General features: G+C 39.1%; 1 protein-coding gene across 1 annotated transcript in view; it reads right to left on the bottom strand.

The window, feature by feature from the left end:
- The window catches only part of DIAPH3 (diaphanous related formin 3), a 502,197-nt gene that overhangs the window by 116,457 nt on the left and 358,963 nt on the right, over window positions 1-26,777 (bottom strand). The window contains exon 25 of the mRNA XM_054013650.1: window positions 22,219-22,354. Within this exon, the coding sequence (XP_053869625.1) occupies window positions 22,219-22,354 (136 nt within the window). The remainder of the gene's footprint in view (window positions 1-22,218; window positions 22,355-26,777) is intronic.

Genomic DNA, 26,777 nt, shown 5'->3' with positions numbered 1-26,777 from the left:
TATTTGAGTTACAAAGAAGAGGAAAAAATGTCTTTGTCATTAGCAAAATTTGTAAATGTTGTGCATACTAGAAATTCAAAAGGGGCTGAACAAAAAAAGCATACCCTGAAATTTGTACCATTACTAGTTACTGAGGAATAGTTGTGGGCTCTGTTTTGCGCGGGGGGGGGGAGGGGGAGAAGAAAAAGAAAAAGTTTATGCAACCAAAACACTGAACTGTGCATTTTTCATCTCAGAATTTCGCATAGTCTAATGAAGCCCTCACCCTTTTCTAATGTCATGCACAGACAGAGAAAAACAGATTCTGCCTGTCCATCTTGATCAGGGACCTGGCAGAGACAGGGACTGTTGCTTTCAGGCTCATTTCAATGTAGCTTCTGTCCTTGTCTTTTATGATCTCTCTCTCACCCTCTCGCCCATTTATCTTTTCAAGACCTCTACAGACTTGACACTTACTTCGGAAAGTATTAAAGAGCAGTTTTCAAAAAGATGAACTGCAGCATAATCTACTACACTATACACTTTAAATAACTGAATAGGAATAATGTAATTAACAGGAAAAACAACCTTTTGAAGTGTAATTATTAATGCCATTTGAGGATACTATCCATTTTTCACACTTGCATGCAATATATTGTATTTACAAATTAGGCTACAGATCAAGACTTCAAATTATTAGAAAACTAAACCTCTTGTGTACGTTTTTAAAATGCAACTTTTCTAGTAATTTTTACTTTCGTATGGATATATTCACAAAACTAGGTTAACAATAATTACACATAAATTACGAACAGTTAATTTTCTCCATCCAAAACACAGAGTAAGAGCTAAATTTTCAAATTTCTGAGTCTATAATTAGGAACCAAATTTGTATTTTGGCAGCTATCGTAAGTGCCGATTTAAATGCCTACACATGAATGTAGGCAAGTAAATTAGTATGTAGGTGCCTAAATACAGATTTAAGGACCTACACTTATGCAACCAAATTTGGCAGGAGAGATACAAAGTAAATATGGGTAAAATAAGGACATTTAAAATGTTAAACAGAAATATACCAGAAATATTAGTTCTCCATCAGCAGGAATTGAAGAACATGATTGCTATAAACCCTGTATTACAACATGACCCTTCAGAAACTCATAACTACAGATCATGTATGTAAACTGCTGACCTGAAATTAGCAGATTTTGGATTAACCAATGACTACTCAAATATCAGTGATACAAGATATAAAATAATTCAGCTAAACAGTCTTAATGCACTGGAATACTGTTATCACATACATCATTTGGAATATGTGTCTGAACGTAAAAGTACTATGTTATTATAAGATTACTTGTGGATAGAAATATGACTTTTCACTTTAAAAAAATACTTTCCCACCTTCCCACAAAGAAACAGTAAAAACAACATTGAGTCACATTAAGGATGACAGATGTTCACTTTACCAGATGAATAGTATCTAATAGTGTGGCCCTACATAGAAATATTCTTCCTCATTTAAGGTGTTGCGTCTATATCCGACTATCTTCAAAATCCTGCAAATCTTTCCCAAGAAATGCTAGTCAAACTTCAGAGCAGGAATTCAGGAATAATTTAACACGTACTGTCAGCATTGCCTAATCCAGCTGTGCAGTTAAGAACTTTATCTGAGACCAGGGAGTTAGACTGTCAGTTTCCATTGGGATCTAACTGATGACATGGCAATTAGATAAAGCTCTTTGTTATACTGTAATTAATTGACAGGATTAAACCTCAACCCAGACGATTATGTTAATGAGGCCAACTGAGAACTCTCCAACACCACCTACTCTAAAGAACTCAAAGACCTCCCACATCACAATTTATCCAAGAACTTAAGGATATCATTAAATCCTTCCCCAAACAACTCCAAGAGAAACTCTACAAACACATCCCCCACAAACCCACCCAAGGGACCTTTTACATGTTTCCCAAGATACACAAACAAGGGAACCCAGGCAGACGCACCATATCTGGCCACGACACTCTTGCTGAAGAAATATTGGGACTCACAGAAACCATCCTCAAACCAATTACCGAACAAAGGGCCAGTTTCCTCCAGGACACAACTGACTTCTTCCACAAACTCCACAATATTAACCTCCCTCAGACTACAATCCTTGCCACCATGGATGCCACTTCCTTATACACCAACATCCCTCTCAATGACAACGTAGTTGCCTACCTCAAATATTTACAAGATAATGGACAACTCTCAGATATCCATCCCAAACACATTGCCAAACTCCAATATATCCTCACCCATATCAACTTTACCTTCAACAACAAACACTTTGTCCAAACCATGGGAACAGCCATGGGTACTAGGATGGCTGCCCAATATGACAACCTCTTCACTGGCCACCTTGAAGAAGAATTTCTGGACAAATGCACTACAAAACTAATGATGTGCCTGAGATGCATCAATGATATTTTCATTCTCTGGACAGAGAGCTTAAACTCCCTCACAGATTTCCTTCACAACTTCAACCACCACCACCATTCATTAAACTCTCTGGAACATTCCCACACTAGCAACAACTTCCTGGACACCACACCTTCAGCTTCAACAATAGAATCTCACAGAAAACCTTATACAAAGGTTTATATAGGTACTCACTATACATTTTTAAAGTGATTTATTTTGAAATCCATGCCTCACCACCCTACCTTCCCAGATCCAGTAAGCACCTCAAACACTCCAAGAAATCTGTTATCTACACTCACAGAAAGTGCTCAGAGGTAAAAGTCTAAGATATAACACATTTAAAACCACCTTTTCCAAACAAAGACACCTCACCAGAGAAATAGATTGCACACCCCTAGTTATCACCTGCCACCCCACACTGGAATTTATACTGGGTATCATCAAACAGATGCAGCCCATACTCGATGGGGACCCCCATTCCAAAATAAATCTTTCCTGAACTCCCACTTCTGGCCTTCACCCCAACCTCTCCAAGCTCATCATCAGAAGCAAGCTCCCACAGACCAAGATACACCAACTCAGAGCAACACTAGACCCTGCCAGAACAAATGCAAAACCTGCAGACTTATCTCCATTGTTACAATGATCAACACCCTCCCACAACACACCTTTCAAAATCCATTGATCCTACACATGATATCAAAACGTGGTATACCTCATCCAGTGAACTAAATGCCTCAATAAAACGATGAGGGTGAAACCATGTAATCACACTATGCTCTTTAATGAACTAGCATAGGAAAAGACATCTCATCATGTGTGGCGGAACACTTTTCACATTCTATGTCTGACCTATCAGTCCTCATTTACAAAGGAAACCTGCACAACGCTTTCAAAAGATAAGCCTAGGAGCTTAAATTTCATTACTCAGCTAGACACTAAAAATCATGCACTGAACAGAGACACTGGATTTATGGTTTATTGCAATAATCTATAACCCACTAACCCCCTCATTTTCTCTTATGACTGCAGAGGTGTTAATGGATCATTGTACCTTGAATCAAGGGTGCTGGAACAGGGCCATACGGGTGAGAGACAGGTGGAGGGACGGAGAGGGGGTGGGATCTTGGGGGAAGAGGCAGCATGGGGGCAGGGCCACAGGGAGAAGACATGGTGCGAGGGCAGAGGTTCAGGGAGAAGGAGCGTGCAGGGGTGGGGCTTGGGGGAGAAGGGGCGGCACAGGGGGCAGGGCCACAGTTCTGTTGCCAGTGGCCCCCCCACACTTATACGAAGCTTTCGCCACTCCTGCCTTGAATGGTCCCTTAGAATATGTGCTAACTAATTACACTAAACAATCTGCTCCACCTTGCATTTAACTGTGACACTGGGAGTACCTTTCCCAGACCAGAAGAAGAGCTCTGTGTATCTCAAAAGCTTGTCTCTCTCACCAATAGAAGTTGGTCCAATGAAATATATTCTCTCTCTAGGATCAAACCAGGGTGGATTTGATTTAAATCCATGATTCAATGATTAAATCAGGAAGACTCGATTTAATCATGGATTTCTACATAAAAGTACATTCTTGTTGGTTGTTATAACCTTAATACATATTCTTCACAACTCAGAGATAGATGTAGGTTTCATTTTTAGAAGGTACACACTATACATTTTTAAAGTGATTTATTTTGAAAACTTTTCAGATTAGTTTTACAGCTACATCAGAAAATGAATGATTGTTTGGTTATTTCATTTACCAAAGGTAACTGAAGCCGTTATTTATGAAGTCATTGGGAGGTGAACTATCTCCAATTCAACAGGTCAATCATTAATATTTGGAGGATTTTCTTGCCATACTGTATTAGGAGGAGCTCACCATCAGACAGACATTTAAATAGTTTTATTTAACTATTTCTCACCTCTATATATTATTTAAAAACATGTTTGCTGTTAACAAGCATGTTCTCTCTAGAGACACAAATCCACAGTTTGAAAACTGCAAAACTAAGTATCTCTGATGGTATCTTGTAGATTGGGGCACTGAGTCCCATTGGGTAGATAGAAAGATTAACCTAAATAATCTATACAGAAGCTCCTGGAACCCCATGAGGTTGAGTCCCTAATCCATGAACTATTGGAACACATTTATAAAACTTTTCTTAAACATTACATGAACATATTGTCTCATACTATACAATTAGAATTTATAATCCCTATTCCATAATGAGATATCTTTGGGCTATAAAGTATTTTAACTAAAACTATCTTTAGATACGTTTTTCCCTCAAAAAACATTTTATCAAAACAATCCAATTTAAATAAAAAAAAACCAATTTTTTTTTTTAAAAGAATCATTGATTTTTATCCACTCTGGATCAAACCCTTTAAGATGGTTTCTGAGTATTGAATATAATCTAAATTCCTTTTTTCCTCGTTTGGTGTGTATACTTGTACATTTGAGTTAAACATTTCTGTTGTCATACACACAATGGGGAAAGGGGAAGAGATATCCGGCTGTAAAACAAACCCAGGTTTATTTTCCCTACAGTCTAAGGGAAAAAAAAATTCAATGGCATAAAGGAATTGAGAATTTTCAGAAATTGGGATAAGGACTGGTGGTTCTTAAATCTTTCCTGTTAGGCTTAATCAACCAAAGTTCTGTATTTTATCATCATATTTCTTTTGGTGAACTTTACTGGTGATACTACAATGAGATTTTCAGAAGAGAGAAGTTACTTCTCAGTAACTGTTGCCTTTCAAGTGCCTTTCACTCCTACTTAGCACTGACCTACTGAACTGCCTTGAAAAGTCGTGTCCTTTGGGGGTGCATGAGAGATTTTGCACAAGGGTGACATTATTGCTCTACTCTAAATCAGAGAATATGTGTAGAATCAGTCACCTTAGATGTGCTGTCACCACCAATAGGAATTTTGTAAATACATACGGGCAGCAGAAAGATCAAAGGGGAAAACCCTGTATTGCTAATGACCTTGCCCCACTGAAATGGAAGGTGTTTGTGTTGTGAGGACTGATAGGGATGTGGAAATACACATCCTGCAAGCTCAGAACCAATTTTGGGTGGATAGGGAAGGAAGTCACACTTCTACAAGCAAAGTTTAGCTGTGCCCCCTTAGAAGTACAGCTGCCAGGGCATTGCATCCCTTTTTAAAAATACAAGTTTAACTATAGAAAAAGTTGCACAAAAAAGGAAAAGATTTTCATTTCCATTATTCACATTATCAAGCAGGGAACCCTAATCTTATTGAGCCAAATCAGAAACCACTCCAGGTACCACTGCTGCTTTCTCAGCCTCTTATCTCCTCCAAGAACAAACTTGCAGCTTTAGCCTTTGGAAGAACTGAATTCTTTTCCTTACTGAACTCTCAGTTTGGTGAGTATCAAAATAAATGTTTTTGCTTCACAGTTGATGTTTGATTGGGATTAAAAAAAATACTCTTTTTCCTGGATCTCAGAACATACATACTTGCATCCTTTTGATTTTGACTGAGTCATAAATTGAATCCCTTTGCAGCCTTCTCACAGATTTAACTGTGTCTTGGATCTTAGTTCCTAAAGGTTTCCCAATAAAGTGAATGAACGTCCTCTATGTTGTCCAAGACAGAGCAGCAGAGACCTAATCTTCTCACTATGTTAGGCCATATCTACACTTGCGAACGTACAGCGGCACAGCTGTATCGATGCAGCTGCACTGCTGTAAGATTACTCATGTAGCTGCTCTATGCAGACGAGCGAGAGCTCTCCTATTGACATAATAAAATCATCTCAATGAGCGGCAGTAGCTATGCTGGTGGGAGAAGCATAGTGTGTGCACACAAGCACTTACACTGGTAAAACTGAGGTTTCTCAGGGTGGTGTTTTTTTCACACCTCTGAGCAACGTAAGTTTTGCCGACATAAGTGGTAGCGTAGACATGGCCTTAGTCTTGTATCTCCTTTTTTAAAAAAGACATCATGGTCTCGGCATGTTTCTAATATGTCAAAAAGAGACAAACCCCGTGGCTATCAGTCAGCGGTAACATTTGCCCAGAATAGTACTATATGCTTTGTTGCAGCTTTCATCTTGTGTCAAGGGTTTTGCAAGAAACAACTATGGTAAAAAAAATACTAGATATACAGTACTTGCATTATATTTGTCTTACACAACTGTTAAAAAATGTTGAAGGAACTGTTAATTGCTTCCTCCACTAAATGTCTTTAAATGATAGAAGAAACACATTTATACTCAGACTCAGAAGGAAAACTCAGCTTAAAGAAACAAATTTCCTGTTTCTTCCTTTTTTTCCCATGGAAAATCATACTTACAAGTATATGCTTCAGAAAGACATGAGACAGCAACACAAATTATAAAACAGAGCAAAAAGAATAGTTAGAAATTAAGTGTATAAAACTTAGCGAGGGGTAGCTAATTGACTAGAGGGAAAATATGAATGAGAACTGGAAAGAATTAAGAAACTGACAGCCATTTGTGGAAATCAGAAAACATTGAAAAGAAATAAAAAGGGAAAACAGTAATACTTCTTACAAACCTATTAACATTTGCTAAAAAACAACTTGAGGTAGAAAAAGTGTATGGCTAGCCAGTCTCAAGCGATGCTTAGAGTTTTTTCCCATTTTTTTTAAATTGGTGAAGTCATTCTGGAGAAGGAGATTCATTTAAGGTAATATAAAAAAAAACCCTGATAAATAATTGAACCTTTATACTCCAATCATGAGAGCACCCTTCTGTTCTAGAGAAGGGCTGAATGGTGACTAAGAAATCCTTTTGGTCCAGATGAACAGGTATTGTATGTACACAATATAAAAATAAGACTAGAGTTAAACAATTACAAAAGGAAAACACCTTACCGCAGTAAATGAAAAACAGAAGAAACATCACCTATGTTTACTTCCATAAAAGAAGAATTAAATGGGTCTATTTATTAGTAAGTAAGCAAAAAAAAAAAAAAAAAAAAAAAAAAAAAAAAGGATATCTGACTTTATTCTAAAAAAGATAATATAACATCAGAAGGCAGTAATTTTTATTAAAATTAGCGTGATTTCTTAAAATTAAGCAAGCATGAATTATTTGGCTTCCAAACTACATTTTTAAATATATTGATTTCAATTACAACACAGAATAGAAAGTGTACACTTTATATTTATTTTTTATTTGCACTGTAAAAAACAAAATATTATTTTCCAATTCACCTACTACAAGTACTGTAGTGCAATCTCTATATCATGAAAGTTTAACTTACAAATGTAGAATTATGTACAAAAAAATAACTGCATTCAAAAATAAAACAATGTAAAACTTTAGAGCCTACAAGTCTACTCAGTCCTTCTTCAGCCAATCGCTCAGACAAACAAGTTTGGTTACAATTTGCAGGTTGCATCCGAAGAAGTGAGGTTTTTACCCATGAAAGCTTATGCCCAAATAAATCTGTTAGTCTTTAAGGTGCCACCAGACTCCTTGTTGTTTTTGCAGGAGATAATGCTGCCCACTTCTTGTTTACAATGTCACCTGAAAGTGAGAACAGGCGTTCTCATGGCACTGTTGTAGTCGGTGTTGCAAGATATTTACGTGCCAGATGCGCTAAAGATTCATATGTACCTTCATGCTTCAACCACCATTCCAGAAGACATCCTTCCATGATGATGATGGGTTCTGCTCAATAAGAAACCAAAAGCAGAGCAGACCGATTCATGTTCATTTTCATCATCTGAGTCAGATGCCACCAGCAGAAGGTTAATATTCTTTTCTGGTGGTTCGGGTTCTGTAGTTTCTGCATTTGAGTGTTGCTCTTTTAAGACTTCTGAAAGCATGCTCCACACCTCGTCCCTCTCAGATTTTGGACAGCATTTCAGATTCTTAAACCTTGGGTCGAGTGCTGTAGCTATCTTTAGAAATCTCACATTGGTATCTTCTTTGTGTTTTGTCAAATCTGCTGTGACAGTGTTCTTAAAATGAACATGTGATGAGTTATCATCTGAGACTGTTATAACATGAAATATATGGCAGAATGCGAGTAAAAGAGAAGAGGAGACATAAAATTCTCCTCTAAGGGGTTCAGTCACAAATTTAATTAAGGCATTATTTTTTTAACGAGCATCATCAGCATGGAAACATGTCCTCTGGCATGATGGCTGAAGCATAGAGAGGCATACAAATGTTTAGCATATCTGGCACCTTGCAAATACCTTGCAAAGCCGGCTACAAAAGTGCCACGCAAATGTCTGTTCTCACTTTCTAGTGACACTGTAAATAATAAGCAGGACTGAGTGGCCTTGTAGATGCAAAAGTTTTACATGGTTTTGTTTTTGAGTACAGCTTTGTAACAAAAAAAATCTATATTTGTAAGTTGCACTTTCATGATAAAAAGATTGCATTACAGTACTTTTATGAGGTGAATTGAAAGATACTATTTTTTTTATTTTTACAGTGCAAATATTTGTAAGAACAAATAATATAAAGTGAGCACTGTACATGTTGTATTCTGTGTTGTAATTGAAATCGATATATTTGAAAAGGTAGAAAACATCCAAAAATATTTAATAAATTTCAATTGGTATTCTATTGTTTAACAGTGCGATTAATTTTTTAAATTGCGATTACTTTTTTTGAGTTAATCGTGTGAGTTAACTGCGAGTAATCGACAGCCCTACTTTTTATTTATTTTTATATATATATATATATATATATATATATATATATATATATATATATATATATATATATATATATATATTTGAACACACACATGCATGCACATTGGAGTTTTTACAACCCTGAAGCTTACTTTACTGCTCATGCATCTCTATAACAAAAATTACAAAGTTAACATTTTAACTCATTTAACATTTATTACTTTATTTATTTATTTAGTTCTCATATTTGCATGAGGTTTTAGGATTCATATATAGCACTTCTGAGTATTTATCTACTTCTATATTAATATAAAGTCTGAATTTTCCTGGCCTTCAGTAAAATTGTTTAAACAAGAATTCCTGAGCTTTTAATTTTAAGGTTGGTGTAAAATAAATTTAAGAACCCTAATCATAATATCCCAGAAGGCAGAAAATTTTTACTTTGTTGGTAATTTATATTACTGTGGCAATAAACTTAACAGTGTCTTACACAGAAAAAAATGTACTACACTGGTGCCGTAACAAGTTAATCCTCTGTTGTCAAATAGACTGATGACTTAGTATCTACTACAAACACAGTAGTGAAGTTCAGGCGGAAGTATAGCTGGCAGCTATTTAAACAGAAGTTCAGTCCCCAAATCTAAATTTCTAACACCAAGAGAAATTTTAAGTGCAGACACATTAAGCAGCCTTCTAGTTCTATAGGAGACAAGGTGGAAAAAGTAATAACTTCTACTGGACCAACTTCTGCTGGTGAAAAAAGACATGCTTTCCAGCTACAGAAAGCTCTTCTTTAAAGTCTGGAAAAGGTGCTGAGAGCCTCACAACTAAGGCTACGTCTACACTGCACACCTTACAATGGCCTGGCTGTGCTGCTGCAACTACGCTGTTGTAAGGTGCGCAGACTAGCTGTTCTTTGTTGCTGGGAGAGAGCTCTCTCGGCAACAAAATAAAATCACCCCAATGAGCTTCGGTAGCTTCGTTGCCGAGAGAGTGGTGCTTTTCATTGTTAAAACTTTTGTTGTTCAGGGATGTGTTTTTTCACACGCCTGAGCAAAAAAGTTTTAATGACGAAAGTGCAGTGTAGACAACGGCTAAATAGAAGATGGATCAGATTGTTTAGCGTAAGTAGTTTAACACTTATTTCAAGAGACCATTCACAGTGAAGTGTCCCATTAACACCTCTCCAGTATAAGGGCTTATCTACACTTAAAACGCTGCAGCATTTCAGTAAAGACACTACCTATGCCAATAGCAGGGATTCTTCCATCAGCATAGGTACTCCACCTCCCTGAGAGGAGGTAACTAGGTCAACAGGAGGAGAATTCTCCGGTTGAGCTAAGGCTGTCTACGCTAGGGTTAGGTTTAACTGTGCCATTCAGGGATGTGACTTTTTCACATCACTGAGCAATGTAGTTATCCTGGTCTAATTTCCTAGCGTAGACCAGGCCACAGTCAAGTTCTGTAGGAGAGTTGAGTCAAATGTTTACAGAAATAGTTCCCTTCAGACTTAAATTATTGTGGCAACACAAGGTTCAAATCAATTCCAAAAAGAAATCAGAACTACAAAGGAGCTGCTAAGAAAGGACAAGAAATAATACAGTAACTCCTCACTTAAAGTTGTCCCGGTTAACGTTGTTTCGTTGTTACATTGCTGATCAATTAGAGAACAAGCTCATTTAAAGTATTCAATGCTCCCTTATAACATTGTTTGGCAGCTGCATGCTTTGTTCACTGCTTGCAGAACGAGCAGCGCGTTGGAGCTAGCTGGTGGGGGCTTGGAACCAGGGTGGACTGGCAGCCTCCTGCTCCTGTAAGTTCCCTGTGTGGCAGCTGCCCAGCAGGCTATCAATTGCTGGCAGTTCAGCTGTCCTCTCCCCACTGCCATGTGCTGCTCCTGTCCTCTGCCTTAGAACTGCTCCTAGGAGCCTCCTGCTTTCTGGGTGGGGGGAGGGGAGAGAGGGGGCCTAATGTCAGAGTGTCCCCTTCACCGCTGCTCCTGCCCCCCGCTTACCGAATCTCCATAGAGCAGTCGGGGGGACATGACAGGGCTCAGGACAGAGGGAGCTTGCTGACAGCAGCTGCTGTCTCAACTTGCTGATCTACTTAAAAAGGCAATATACTTAAAGTAGGGTCAGTGTACTTAAAGGGGCAATGTGCATCTCTGTGCATCTCTCTGACACAGGGTGTGTGTCTCTGTTTGCCATGCTGTCTCCCCTCCCTCCATTTGTGCTGCCTTGTAGAGTGTGAGGCTACATTAACAACAGTGTGTTAACCTTTGAGGGCTCAGCCGAGTACTAGTTCATCATTTACTAGTACGGCATTCCCTGGGAAATATCCCACCCTCTGACTTCACTACCTCAACCAAGCTTCACAATCATCATTGCTGTGTACAGTATTAAATTGTTTGTTTAGATTACGAACAGACAGGAAAATGAAGGTGAAGACAATTGAGTTAGTTGCAGAAGCCAATATTTTAAGTTTCTCATGTTGACCTGGCTGACAGTCGATTTAATTTTTTATTTTTAAATATTTCATTTTACTATTTGTTAAAAACAATTTAAACAAAAACAAACCTATTTTAAAAAACTTGAATGTTTAACTAAATTCATATGCTTGTTTTGTTAAAATATTATATGTTTGCTGTTGAAGAAAAAAATCCAGAATACATAACGTTGTTGTTTTAGTTGAATAAAACACTTTAAGTATCTGTCTGGTGATGCTCTCCTCCTAATACAGTATGGCAAGAAAATCCTCTATACATTAATCATTAACCTGTAGAACTGGAGATAGTTCACCTCCCAATGACTTCATAAATATCTGCTTCAATAACCTTTGGTAAATGAAATAACCAAACAATCATTCATTTTCTGATATAGCTGTAAAACTAATCTGAAAAGTTTTCAAAATAAAATCACTTTAAAAATGTATAGTGTGTACCTTCTAAAAACGAAACCTACATCTATCTCTGAGTTGTGAAGAATATGTATTAAGGTTATAACAACCAACAAAAATGCACTTTTATGTAGAAATCCATGATTAAATTGAGTCTTCCTGACTAGTGATTTAAATCAAATCCACCCTGAAAAGCACACGTTACCCAGAAACAACAGCCACGAGGTGATGAAACTATGACACTGACTCACTTGCTCATTCTTTGCTGTACCAGGAATTTAAAGAGTGGCAGGGGAGAGACTCTGCACAGAATGTGCTCTAGCGGTGGGGACACATGATAACTTGGAGTAGCTATGTGGGAAGGGGAAATTGACACACAGAAGATCCCTCTGCACAGTGCATCACAAGGGCAAAAATCACAGACTCTTAGAAGTGTAGGACTGCAAGCAACCTCAATAAGTCATGTTGCCCAGTCCCCTGCACTCACGACAGGACAATAACTAGACCATTCCTGACAGGTGTCTAACCTGTTCTTAAAATGACTCAAATGACTCAAATTCCACAGCAATTGATTGTTCCTTTCTATGAGGAGTAGTTTGCATTTGTCCTTACTGAATTTCATCCTATTTCCTTCAGACCATTTCTCCAGTTTGTCCAGATCATTTTGAATTTTAATCCTATCCTCCAAAGCACCTATAACCCCTCCCAGCTTGGTATTGTTCACAAACTTTACAAGTGTACTCTCTATGCCATTATTAAAATCATTTAAGAAGATATTGAACAGAACCTGACTCAGACAGATTCCTGGAGGACCCCACTTGATATGCCCTTCCAGCTTGACTTTGAACCACTGATAATTACTCTATGGGAACAGTTTTCCAACCAGTTATGCATCCGTGATATAGTAGCTCTATATAGCCTATATTTCCCTAGTTTGTTTAAGAGAAGTCATGTAAGACAGTGTCAAAAGTCTTACTAAAGTCAAGGTATACAACATCTACCACTTCCCCCCATCCACAATCTGACACTACTCTGTAAATAAACAACATACAATAAAATGCTATAAATTCAATAATTTAGGAAACGCTCAGATAAAAAAGACTTTATAAAAGATAGTTACTGCTGAAATGCTGCTGTCACTGACTACTGTTAACACAAAATAAAGTTTTACACCTGCACTATATCCACTTCTGCAAAAGCCTAAACATTAAAAAGGTTATAAATGAAAAGTTAAGGCAACTACTGCCAAACCATCCTTCCTCATTCACTATCATCCTGACTCTCTTCTGTCCTGCAAGTTACACCTCGGTGTAAATGTCTATCATCTCATTTACCTAAGGATTTTAAATATTGGACTAATTAGAGTAATATATATTATTAAGGATAATTTTTTTAAAAAGCCACTTATTGTGGATTTACTGATATTAGGACCCTTCTTCTTCACTTGGGGCTATTTATTTTTTATAGCAAAACTAAGCAGCTACTATAAGAAAAGTATGTGACATTAAATATGCATTGTAACCAGAATAGACCAAGTTTATGCACATTAATGAGCTCTGTTCATAATAGACTGGGGTGCTGATTGAACAATTGTCACTGAAAGTGCAAAGTCATCTATATATAAAGAGGTTAATAAAGTCTACTATTTATGATTTATTCTTTTCATGTTCTTTGTGTATGTCACAGCTCCAATTCAAACGAAGCTGGCAAGAATGGAAGCAATCTTTATTTTAGGTTACTTGAAAACTATTATTTCCACTAATGTCATTTTTCAGGGAAAGATTTCCTACACAAATCACTTGTAAGCAGCAAGGAACTCAAACTCCATTAGCACATTTTTATTTTAAAATGAAATCAGCGTCTCATAAAATCTGTTATTTGTAATATAATGTAATATATCACTATCATAAAGTTGTCTCTCTCTTTAGGTACTATATGCATTTGAAGGTAGATCACAGAGAAAAATATATTTAAAAAAATTTAAACTGTATTTAAATTTAAAAATAAATACTCACTAATCAAATCAGAAAGTTTCTACGTAGGCACAATGAGCACCCAAGCTGGCAGCCATAATAGAGAGAGAGACTGGAGGAACAAGAAAATTGAGGTACTCAATCATTCTTAGAGATGGCTTCTTCAAGCTCATGGTTGAGCTACAGGGTTGATTAGATTTGGGTTACTGTGGTCATAGGAAAGCCTCAGTGGGGTTATGAGTGCGCAAGCCCCTTGTATTGAGTCAGCAGTAGCAGCACTTTGTACTCTTTCCTCAGAACCCCATGGGGCTGCTGACCTACTGCTGAGCGGAGATAATAGTAATGATCAGCAGCAGAGAGACAGCTGCAACACCAGAATCAAACAGAAGGGAAAGTCAGAGGGAAGACTGGAAAGTTACTACTTTCCTTCTTGTAACTGGAGTTCTTCAAGATGCGTGTTCCCTATCAGTATTCCACTGTAGATATGCTTGTGCTCCACGTACCTGAGACCAGAGGTTTCTTGCAAGCAATGTCCATTGCTCCATGCCCACACCCCTGCTCTTCTTGTGCTCTGTACTGAGAGTAGGAGGAGTGGGATGGACTGACTGCCTCTTCCGTTCCTTCTCTACTGCAAATTCAGTCATGATCTGAAGGAGAGGGGAAGAATGGAGGGTTGTGGAATACAGATAGGGACCACACACCTTGAAGAACTCCAATTGCAACAAGATAAGTAACTTCCCTTTCTTCTTTGAGTGCTAGTTCCTATATGTATTCCACTGTGGGTGACTGACAAGCAGTACTGAAAGAGGAGGTGGGTGCAAGAATGCAGGTGGTAAAGCTGCGTGTAGAACCGTTTTTGCCCCAAAGGATGTGTCAGCAGAGAAGTCTTGGATCAAGGCAAAATGTGTTTTGAATGTGTAGATGGAACTGCATATAGTTGCCCAGGCAAATGTCAAGCAGGGTACCTCCTGAAGTGATGCCACTGAGACTTAGGCCCTTGCAGAGTGAGCCCTGGCCCTATGTAGGAGAAGGAGCTGTGCCAACTGAGAGAGTCAGATACAGCCACAGAGGGTCCTGTGGCACCTTTAAGACTAACAGAAGTATTGGGAGCATAAGCTTTCGTGGGTAAGAACCTCACTTCTTCAGATGCAAGTCATCTTACCCACGAAAGCTTATGCTCCTAATACTTCTGTTAGTCTTAAAGATGCCACAGGACCCTCTGTTGCTTTTTACAGATTCAGACTAACACGGCTACCCCTCTGATACTAGATACAGCCAGAGATCCTCTGAGAGGATATAGCTTGAGTTTGGACTCATTCTGCTATGGCAACAAACACTCCAGATGATATTCTGATCGGCTATGTTTTCTGCAGGTATAATGCCAATGCTCATCTTATGTTGAGGGAATGAAGTCTCCTTTCCTCACCAGAGTCATGGGGCTTTGGAAAAAAAAATACAGGGAAGTGAATTGACTGGTTTAGTTGAAATTCTGAAAATATCTGAGGAGTGAATTTTGGATGTAGTCATAGTAAGATTTTGTGCTTATGGAACACTGTGTGGTTATTCATCTATTAGTGTCCCGAGTTCTGCCAATTCTGATAAAGCTGATATAGAAAGACTAAGTGGGTAATGAGTTGTGATGGTACCATCAGTGATTGAGGTTCCTGATGGGTACTCTTTGCCCATACTGGCAGTTCTCAGTCTTTTGACTTAGGTAGTATTGCTGGCATTGTTACTGTTGGTGAGGAGTCTGGTACCGATGAAGCCCCACTCTTATAACCCTTTTTATCATGGCCTGGGGCTTAGGACGTTCTAAGTCTTTAGGGGCAGGGTGCAAAGGCTTGTTCAGCTTGAAGAGGAATGGAATTAAAGGGGGAATCTGCTCTTGTGTTTATGAGAACATTCCTTGCTCTCCTGATGAGACCCCGATGGAGGGTCCATAAGTATGCTCTCCCTCACTCCCAAGTCAGGCCACATGACAGGAGGTGCGCTCCTTGCTCACTCTGGCCAGTGTATAGAGGCGGTTCCCCCAGCCTGGGTCGGACTAGGCATTCATAGCCTTTTCCACTAGGTGTTTTTTAAGCTGGAATTCCTGAATCAGTTAGGTATGCCTAAGGAAGGAGTGACAAATATTGCAGCTGATGGAAATATTTGCTTCCCCAAGGCAGTAAAAGCAGTGCAGCTGATCGTTGCTGACTAAAAAGGAATGGGGACAGGAGACAGCTTTTAAAGCCTGATGTTCTGGGCATACTCTAATTCCGGTATCGGGAGCCAGAGTGGTGCTGGTAAGAGTTCCTGGGGTGAAGAAACTAACTAAATACTAACTATACTATTAAAGACTATTTCCACTACCTATACTAAAGATAAAACTTTGAAATATTTATAGGTTGAAGACAAGGCTGAAAAAAAACCCAGACACTCCAGATACTGGAGGTCCTGACTCAGGCCACGTGGCAGTAAGAAGTAACTGGAGAGGCAGCTGGTCCAATCTGCCCCTTATACCTTTGGTATGGAGCATGAGGAGAGCACGGGCAGAAGTGTGAGCAATGGACACTCTTTGCAAGAATTCTCTGGTCTCAAGCTAAGGGACTGAATATGTACCCACAGTGCAATACACAGAGACCCACAATTGAAGCAGAACCTCTCTTGTACTCTCTCCCACAAAAGGAGGAGAAAGTGCCTGGTTCCTTTGTAAGCCTTGACTAAGGGAGAAAGGAGCCATTAGCCTCCTCTGAATACTGTGAAGACGGAGATGCCCACCCACTGAAGAGAAAAGACCAGAGATGGTACAGAAACAGAGAGACAGAGTGTGAGTGTATGTAGACTGGGAAGGGGAGGCAGGTGATTCAGTTGCTGCGAGCCTCATGGCAGAAGTATCCCTTAAGGAGGAATTTGAATGAGGAGAGGGAAGTGGCCTGCAGAACAAGTTCATAGAGGACAGTCCATGTATAGGGAGCAGCTTGGAAGCAGTTGTGGGAGAAGCAGATTCACGTGCTACTAAAGTTAGTATAATTAGTGCATCAGAGAAGGGGAAGGGAAGGTGAGATGAAGAAATTGCTTTGGATTCTAGCATGACATACAAGAGGGTGGCTTCCTAGAGAACTTGCTCCCTTGGAAGAAAAGTCAGCTTGCTTTTCCCTCCTTCTATGGATTCCGGAAGTGTTGAATAGAAAGGTTAACTTTTACTTCTCTACCTGTACTTTGCATCTAAGCTTTATTTTGTATTATTAAAAAGTATGTGCTAGTCTTCGCTACTGCATTTTCTGCAAAATCCACTTTTGTTTTTCATATTTCCTAGTGTTTAACCTAATATACAGGTGTACAAATAAATATAATTATAATCCTAATTATAATGCTCAGTTGTTCAGGTGTTTGTTGAATTTAACATTCTATGCTGAAGATTCAATAATATAGATGCGTATTACCAGTTAGTTTGGCTGCTTCATATATATATTTGAACTGAGTGAACTTGTATGGCTAAATGTATGGCTCAGGATGTAAATGTCCTGGGGCCTGAGATTTTCAGTGGAAGTCACCTGACATATTTATGTTAGAAATGACTGAAACTATCAAAACTGTTACTCTTAAAAGAAAGGAGATTGCTTGTGTGACTCATTGGGGCAAGTTTGATAGGAGTTTTAAATATAGGAGTTTTATTAAAGTACTGATTCTCCCTCAAAGCCAGAAGGATTACTCCAATGTAAGTCTCATGCGTTGGTGTTGGGAATAGGGAGGGTAGAAAATACAGGAAATTTATACTCCAGACAAAGTCAAGTGTTTTATCCAATGGCATCGGAATTGTAATTCTTTGCATATATGCACAGCTGAAACTTAATAGACTAAACTGGTGTAAAAATTCAACATCCTGCTGTCAGGTGGAATAGGACTTTTTGTTTTGAAGTCTAGTACACAATTATTGACAATATCCATATTTCACAACTACAGGACAGAAATTAGAAACTAAAGCTAGTTTATTAAGAAATAATATACTAAGCACTCCAATAGAGTTTGCAAAATTAGAATTGTTTATTCCCAAAGAACAGGTTGAATGTAAGGCAGAAAAGGGCAACAACTGAGGTCATGATTTATTAGATCAATTGAAACATGCTGCTGATGATTATTTCAACTCCTGAGTAACTTTAAAAAAAATTAAAACAAAAATTATATTGTGGATTGCAGGTTTGATGCATAAGAGATTGTGGCATCATTTCACTGCTTTTGAATAAGAAAAAGCAGACTATATAAATAACTACTGATTAAAGTGGCTTGTTACCTAAGTAGTATTCAAAGTGATGCACAAAGAAGATGCCACAATGATGGAGTTCTCAATTATAATACAACAAATGTAGCCTTTAGAGAGTACAAAGAATAAAAAATAATAGTTTCACTCTAAAGAGTTGTACAAAACAGAAGTGTATGCGTAAGCCAGAATAATGAAAAACAAACAGAAAACTTACATACTGTACATGATAGACTAAAATGTCTAGAAAATGTATTGAATAAAACAAATATTGTGAATTAAGTGACACCATAGTGGCTTCAATAAGCCAAGTCCAGGCTCCCTTACATAATATACATATTATTAAAAAGCAACTATAATTCCTTAGTTTCCCAAAAGAATGGAACAGCAATAAATGTACTGTACCAGATATGCAGATAGATAAATTTTAAAATTCTTTCTAGCTGCATATCTCAGCCTGGAACACATATAAAGGAGCAATACATTAATTTTGATAAAGGAAGATTGTCTTAAAGATTAAAGAAAAGTAGATATTAGATTGCAAGATGTTTAGGGTGCGGACTACATCTCCATGTGTGTTTGTGCAGTGTCTAGCATGATGGGACACACTCCTGATTTGGTGCTTCTAGGTGTTATCTTAAGATGAATATTAATTTATAATTATAAAGTATTAAAGTATAATTTCAGCATTGCTTACAATACACTCTTCATATTTTCTCCTCCAAATCATAAATGAGATGTCAGCCACATTTGATTGTCAAACACAATTCGATGCAATTCTAGTTTGCAACATATAAATTAAATGAATCAAATTACATGCATTGTGGATACCAATACATAAACCCAGATTTTATTTTAAATATTAGATTTTTTTTTTTAAACAAGGGACAAAGTTGGCATTTGGCCCATCAGAGTTGATGTAAATTGTCTGCAATCATTATTTCCATCTATCTAGATACAAATGATTGCACATTCATATGTACCTACACTAAATAATTACTGGAGTTTTATTTCAGTTGATGGCCTCTGTAGCTGATGCCTCATCCCTTGGCTGCCCCCTTAATTAACAGAAAATACATGCGTATAAATAATGAGTCAGGGTAATAAATTATCAGCGCCCACATTTTCATGTTATAAGGCAATGATTTTAAAGATACAGTATCAAACATTTTATTAGAATGGATAAAGATTGGAAAGAGAGAGAGGGGTACTGGCAAGCGAACCATATCAGTAAGAAAGTACTCATCAGCTCCTGACACTTTCTTCCAGTGCAACTCAAAGGTTAAAAAGGAGATTTCCTCTTGTCCCCTCCCCTGTTTTAACAGTAGTGCAATATCACTATGCAAGTTAAACTATCCTCAAGCAATTTGAAATTGATAAAGACTGACTGTATATTCCCAATGATATACTATACTTTTTCTTTTTACTATAGCTCAAGGGTTTATAGCTGTGTTACTATTACAAGAAAAGCAAATTATCTAGTTTTTATCAACAATGTGAACTCACCTATGTATATAAATAGGTGTCCTCCAGTACCATCTATATACATCTCTACCCCAATATAACGCAACCCAATATAACACAAATTTGAATATAACGCGGTAAAGCAGTGCTCCGGGGGAGGGGGGGGGGGCGGGGCTGCGCACTCCAGTGGATCAAAGCAAGTTCGATATAACGCGATTTCACCTGTAACACGGTAAGATTTTTTGGCTCCCAAGGACAACATTATATCTGGGTAGAGGTATATAAAACCATATATATAAAACTTCCTGAACTGTACAAATATGACTAGGAAGATTGCTGAGATTTGTGGCTTCTTCCTCTCTACCAGAGCCTCCAGATCCCACAGATCCACAAGGTTAGCAACATTCATCTCACTGGGGTTCTTCAAAGCATAGCTGCCAAGTTTTTTGCAGCTCCATATAGGACATTTTTTATCACAAAGAACAAATCACTATTTCCTCCTACCCGGCACAGTGGAAGGAGTTGTCAAGGACGACAGAATCCTATCCTTCCTTCCTCAAAAGCAGACAAGGTTAGGTGGGGCAAAGGGAGAGTCTTGGCAATATTCACAAAAAAATTCTGGAATGCATTTAGGTCATCTGGTACTGAGGAACCCCCTTCATCAGATGACAAAGAATCATTACTAAAAATCCTTTGGTGATGATATAGTGTTGCTCGGTCTCTGGATCTGCTCTTCCTGGTATTGTGGCAAAGGTGGTCTAGCCAGGGATGTTGAGTGACCTTTTCTTCTTACTCAAGTGCAGCGAGACCTTCATCTTGAAGCATGAGAAGATAGGTCCCAGTACTGCCTATAGGGCCACCATGGAAAGCTGTAGGAATACAGCTAGCTCATTGGGTATTGGCCAGTCCAGTATCATTCCTGCTGGGCTAGGGGGAAGTTGGTAGGTGTTTCTGTGGTGTCAATCACTGTATGCAGAGGAGAGGGCTTTCTACTAGAAGATGGGAAGAATGTATGCCCAGTGCTGGTGCAGAGTAGACCTCCAATGGAGGTGGCACCAAAGTATATAGCACTCTCAGTATCTGAGTCTGTTCCAGTGCTGGTGTTTCTGCAGCAATGATGGTCTTGAGTTTCCTCTGGGCTCATCCTCTGTGAGCATCAATGCTGATGGGTGCAGCATTGGATCTAGGGTCGGTGCCATAGAAGTCTCCTGCATCTAAGGCTATTCTTTTCCCCACACTTTGACTCTCCACAGGGATTGGTGGATTTATATATGAAAACTTTTTGGTGTCTATCCTTATGGGAGAATACTGAACGCCATCTGCTGACTCTGTCTCCTGTGTTCAGAGTGGCCCTTTTGAGTGGCAGCTTTGGTGCAAATGAGGTGAGCATGGCTTCAGTGTAAGGTCTTTTCTCAGCTCCGTCTTCTCTGGACTGGTTTTTGGTGTTGTCAGTCTGCTGGCTGGGGTGGTGGATGAAGCTGGCTTGTCTGCCAGCATAACTTTTGGAACTCTTCTCCTCAGGGTCTCATGAGGCCTTCGTGGACCATTCCAGGAGATGGAGCTTTAGCCTCACATGTCATGACTTCTGTGTTCTTGAGGAGAATGGCATGCAGACCGATCATCCACTTTGTATACGAGATTCTGATATATAGAAAACATACATGCTGTGTCCACCTTGAGGGGAGATTAATCCATCCCAGGAGGGACAGAGCTCTAAGCCCATAGGTTTTGAGTTGATCATGCTAAGGAACCCTGTACAGTGAGTGGAGTCTGATCATTAGAGATCAATTCAGAGGGATGGAGACATTTCATGATGGTCAATATTGAAGATCAGAAGTAGCTCTGAGATTTTCATGAAGATACGTAGAAGTTTACCCTGAGCAAAGAACAAGCGAGTTGGACACTCACCAGGTTCTGTCTCACTGCTATGGGTAGTAAGAGGGAACTGAGACAGGGTTGCAGTTGTGCCACTTTACACCCTCATGCTGCATCAAAAGGAGGCAAAAGACAAATACATGGCCCTGACAGGGACACTACTATTCAGAAAAACTCCATTCTCATGAGGTACATGTACACTCACAGTGGGATCCACACTGACACATATTCAGAGAAGAATCTTAGCTGCATAAAAGAAGCCTATTGTCATAAAAGGAACAATTACAAAAATCACAGTTTCCCTTAGTTAAAATATAAATAAATTGGCTCTGTGATTTGGAAAGTGACTTTGTTCACATGTAACATAATAGCTTCTTTTTCAGCTTAGCTTTAATTGAGATAAATCATTAATACTTGAGTACAAAATGTTCAATAGATAGTGAATGGAAAAGTACTGAGCACCATTTCAAGGTCTAACATAGCTTGAGAAAAGCAGATAAGCTAGAACAGCTTGTTAATAAAAATCAAATTTAAGAACAGCTTTGCTGTACTATTTAATTGGTGAAATCATTTATTCTGCCTCTCCTCAAGAACACATCAAGATAATAACAAAATAGAGGTGGTAGTTTCATTTCATATATAACACTAGATAGAAAAGGCTGTTTTCATATTACTCACCTGTTTTCATTTCTAACAAGTGCTTTTTCTTTTGTTGCCTCTCTAATTTTTCTTTTTCTGCTTTCTCCTTAGCTATTCTAGCACGTCTCTGTTTTTCCTCTGCTTCTCTTCTTCTTATATTCTCCTTGGCTGCTTGCTATTTAAAAAAAAAAAAAAAAAAAGAGAGAGATTGGTAATGAAACAATGTAAGTAAAGTTTCAGATAGAACAAACTTGTAAACTATAAAAATGAAAATACCTAAGTTATAATGGCAGTCAAATAACTCTCACTAAAAGGTCACTTGCACCTTCTAAGAAGCCTGTTACATATTAAGCAATATGTAATCTGAAGATATTTTACTTTCCATATAGTATATTTTACTCTCTAATAGATCAGTCACTTAGGGCGAACCACATTATAGGAACATTGTAATTATCTCCAAAACAAGCATTATAAAAGTTCAACATTCAGGTTAACACTGAAAAGAAATCCAAATAAGTTAAGGTATAGAGCAGGGATTGGCAGCCTTTGGCATGCGGCTTGCCAGGGTAAGCACCTGCAACGTCTGCAGGTTCGACCGATCGCGGCTCCCACTGGCCGTGGTTTGCCGGGAAGTGGCGGCCAACACATCCCTCGGCCCGCGCCGCTTCTTGCAGCCCCCATTGGCCTGGGACAGTGAACCACGGACAGTGGGAGCCGCGATCGGCCAAACCCGTGGACACAGCAAGTAAACAAACTGGCCCGGCCCGCCAGAGTGCTTTCCTTGGTGAGCCGCGTGCCAAAGGTTGCCGATCCCTGATATAGAGAAACAGTTAAGCCACCCAAATAGCCTTAACTCTTCCCGGCAGCAAAACCCTAAAACTAATGCATGAGTGCTTATAGTCCCAGATTACTTTCAGAAGAACTCATGAAGAACTTCCCTTTTTCAAAATAGCTACAATTTCCTTTCTTAATGGATCTGAGGCCACAGATTGCCCTTTAGCAAAGGTGACCAATACCTTTCATTGTTCCCGACAGGTTTGAAATCAAGCCACACTCAGGGAAGATGGAAGCCCCTATGCTGTCAGAAGGCATTGTGAGGTGCAGATGAATTAGGTCATGGCTATTTTTACTGAGGACAGCCTGTGGCCTCAGGGACTCTGAAGAACATTGTTCAGTCACTCACGAAAAACAAACCATCATACATGAAGAACAACAGAAAAAAGCTACCATTCATCCTAATGTTTTTTTAAAACACTTCCCATTACATAATATCTACTAAAGATTCACCTCCCTGCCAATTCAGTTCACGACCCGAACTTTGAAAAACACTGATGTATACTAATGGGAGAAGTACGGAGAATAAGCAGGAAGAACTCAAAATGTTAGTAAATAAACATAACTATGACATAGTTGGCATCACAGAGACTCGGTGGGATAATACCCATGACTGGAATATTGGTATAGAAGGGTACACCTTGCTCAGGAAGGACAGGCAGGGAAAAAAGGGAGGTGTTGCCTTATATATTAAAAATGTATCCACTTGGACTAAGGTTGAGATGGAAATAGTAGACAGACTTGTTGAAAGTCTCTGGGTAAGGATAAAAGGAGTAAAAAACAAGGGTGATGTCATGGTAAGGGTTCACTATAGACCACCAAACCAGGAAGAAGAGGTGGATGAGGCTTTTTTTAAACTAACAAAATCACCCAAAGCACAGGACTTGGTGCTGATGGGGGACTTCAACTACTAAGGCATCTGTTGGGAAAATAACACAGCAGGGCACAGATTATCCACCAACTTATTGGAATGTACTGGAGACTTTTTTTTTTTATTATTTCAGAAGGGGAGAGGCTGTTCTAAATTTGATTTTGTCAAATAGGAAGGAACTGGTTGAGAATTTGAAAGTGGAAGGCAGCTTGGGTGAAAGTGATCAATAAATGGTGGAGTTCATGATTCTAAGGAATGGTAGGAGGGAGAACAACAAAATAAAGACAATGGATTTCAAGAAGGCTGTCTTTAGCAAACTCAGTTGGTGAGTACTGTGTCCAGTTCTGGGTGCCACATTTCAGGAAAGATGTAGACAAACAGGAGAAAGTCCAGAGAAGAACAATAAAAATGATTAAAAGTCCATAAAACATGACCTATTATAGGCCAAAAGCCTAATGGGGAGAAATTGTCTTGAGTAAATTGTACTCCATTTTGCTTAGCTTTGAATTAGTAAGAAGAAATTGTTCTGGGTTTATTCTCTGCTGATTGTGTTAATGATTGTTCTTAGATGGATAGAAGTGTTATGGCTGTAACTCTTGTCTTTGAAATTTATTACCGTTTTGTGAGAGAGTAAAGCATGTATGGCATGCTGATGAACAGAGAAGAGACAGGAGGCGCCAGTACTGATGGGCCGGATGGTCAAGAGAGGAATGGAGGAGTTGAGAGGCACCAACCTTATTATCAGAATCACCCGGATGGCAGATTGACAATCTTAAAGCAAAGACATATGTCCCAAGGATAAGATAAAGAGGGGAGCTAGAGGGACGAGATAAGAAACAGCTGTGGATATTCCTGGTAACAACCCAAATTAATGCTGATTAGGAGCAATCTTGAATACCTTCTGATTAATAGCTCCAGTGAAAAACAGCAAGGTCCACAGACTTGTATGGGAACTTATTACTATAAAAGAAGGGTGAATTGCCATGAGACTTTGGGTTTGTTCTGCCATCAACACCAGAGCTTCGGACGTGTCCGATAGAGACCAGGCTCCATCCCCCTCCCTCGTGTGCAGTTTCAGCTCGCCACTGGAACTGACGGAGCAACACTAAGGACTGATAACTATAAGATCCAGATGCAGAACCTTTTGGTGTGTATGCGTGCGCATGTGTGTATGCGTGCGCATGTGTGTATGCGTGCGTGCGTGCATGAATGGAAGCATATGCTGATTTTAATGCTTAAATTGTACTCTCAATAAACGCGGTGTATTGCTTTATCCCCTTGAAAAAGATTCCGCGTGCTTCTTATAAGCATAACACTATGAGGGAAGATCGAAAAAATTGGATTTGTTTAGTCTGGAAATGAGAAGACTGAGTGGACATGACAACAGTTTTCCGGTACATAAAAAGTTCTTCTTAACCTCTGAGGATAGGACAAGAAGCAATGTTCTGAAATTGTAGGAAAGGAGGTTTAGGTTGGACATTAAGAAAAACTTCCTAACTGACAGGGTGGTTAAGCACTGGAATAAATTACCTAGCGAGGTTGGTTGTGGAATCTCCATCACTGAAGATTTTTAAGAGCAGGTTAGATAAACACCTGTCAGGGATGGTCTAGATCAGTGGTTCTCAAACTTTTTTTTTCCTGCAGACCACTTGAAAATTGCTGAGGGTCTCAGCAGACCACTTAATGATCTTTCCAAATGTTGTTTGTACCATTAGCTAACTATTGTAAAGCGCTTTGGATAAAAGCACTATATAAAAAAAACCTTTATAATAATTAACTTTTTTTGTTCTACAAATAAAAGCACACAACTCATATTTTAATATCAGTAGTCTTACCTTTCTACTGCGATGGATGTGCCCTTCCTTCCCCGCCGCAGCAGCCCCCAAGCTGGGGCTGGGAAGGAGGGTCTCTCCCCCTCTCCCTCACCGCAGCAGCCCCTGAACTGGGGCTGGGAAGGAGGCGGGGGGGTCTCTCCCCCGCCACAGCAGCCACAGAGCTGAGGCTGGGAAGGAGAACCTTCTCTCTCTGGCCACCGCAGCCCGGCACATCCCAAATGCTCCCCACCTCCTCTTCTCACCCCAGTGCCCCCTCCCACCTACCCCTTATTCCCCCCCGGGCTACCACCTCACCTTACATGTGCATCTTCTTCAGGGACCAGGCATCTAATTAGTGGAGCCATGCCTGCACGGCTCCACTAATTAGGTGGGTGGACCTTCATTTTTTTGTGTGTGGGCTCTCTGGTGTGCACCTTAGAGGACACTATCCGCGGACCATTTGAATGGAGCTTGCGAACCACTGGTGGTCCATGAATCACAGTTTGAGAACCTCTGATCTAGGTAATACTTAGTCCTGCCATGAGTGTAGGGCACTGGACTAGATGACCTCTCAAGGTCCCTTCCAGTCCTATGATTCTATCAATGGCAATTTGCTAAACATACCCAAAATGTTAGGAAAAAAACATGAGCAAATCAATTGACAAAAACTCCCACTTTGACATTGTTCTCATGGAAATAGAAAAGTTATGATCAGATTGCTCTTGCCTGTGAAATAAGAAACGATTTCTCACAAAAACTATTACCAAACCAAACAAGTTCAGATGAATCAGAATGTCTACAGTATACAAAGTTTTTGCTGGTCTATATTTCACAGCTGTTATTGCAGAGAAGAAAACATTACTTTCATCATAGTAGAGTTAGGCTCAAAGCAAATCTACCATAATCTCTCATAAGCTTTCTTCCCTGATTATTGATTCTATTTAGTCAAACAATACTTTGCATTGTTAGAAGATCTTCCCTCTGAAAGATCTCAAAGCACTTTTAAAACAAAATTAGTAATATTCCTGTTAGCTAGTGAAGCATTTTATAGCTAGAACGCTGAAACACAATAAGGTTAA

The sequence above is a fragment of the Malaclemys terrapin genome, chromosome 1 (genome assembly GCF_027887155.1).
Source record: "Malaclemys terrapin pileata isolate rMalTer1 chromosome 1, rMalTer1.hap1, whole genome shotgun sequence".
Classification (NCBI taxonomy): domain Eukaryota; kingdom Metazoa; phylum Chordata; order Testudines; family Emydidae; genus Malaclemys; species Malaclemys terrapin.
Note: the sequence above shows the minus strand (reverse complement) of the source record. Positions and strands in the feature narration are given on the sequence as shown.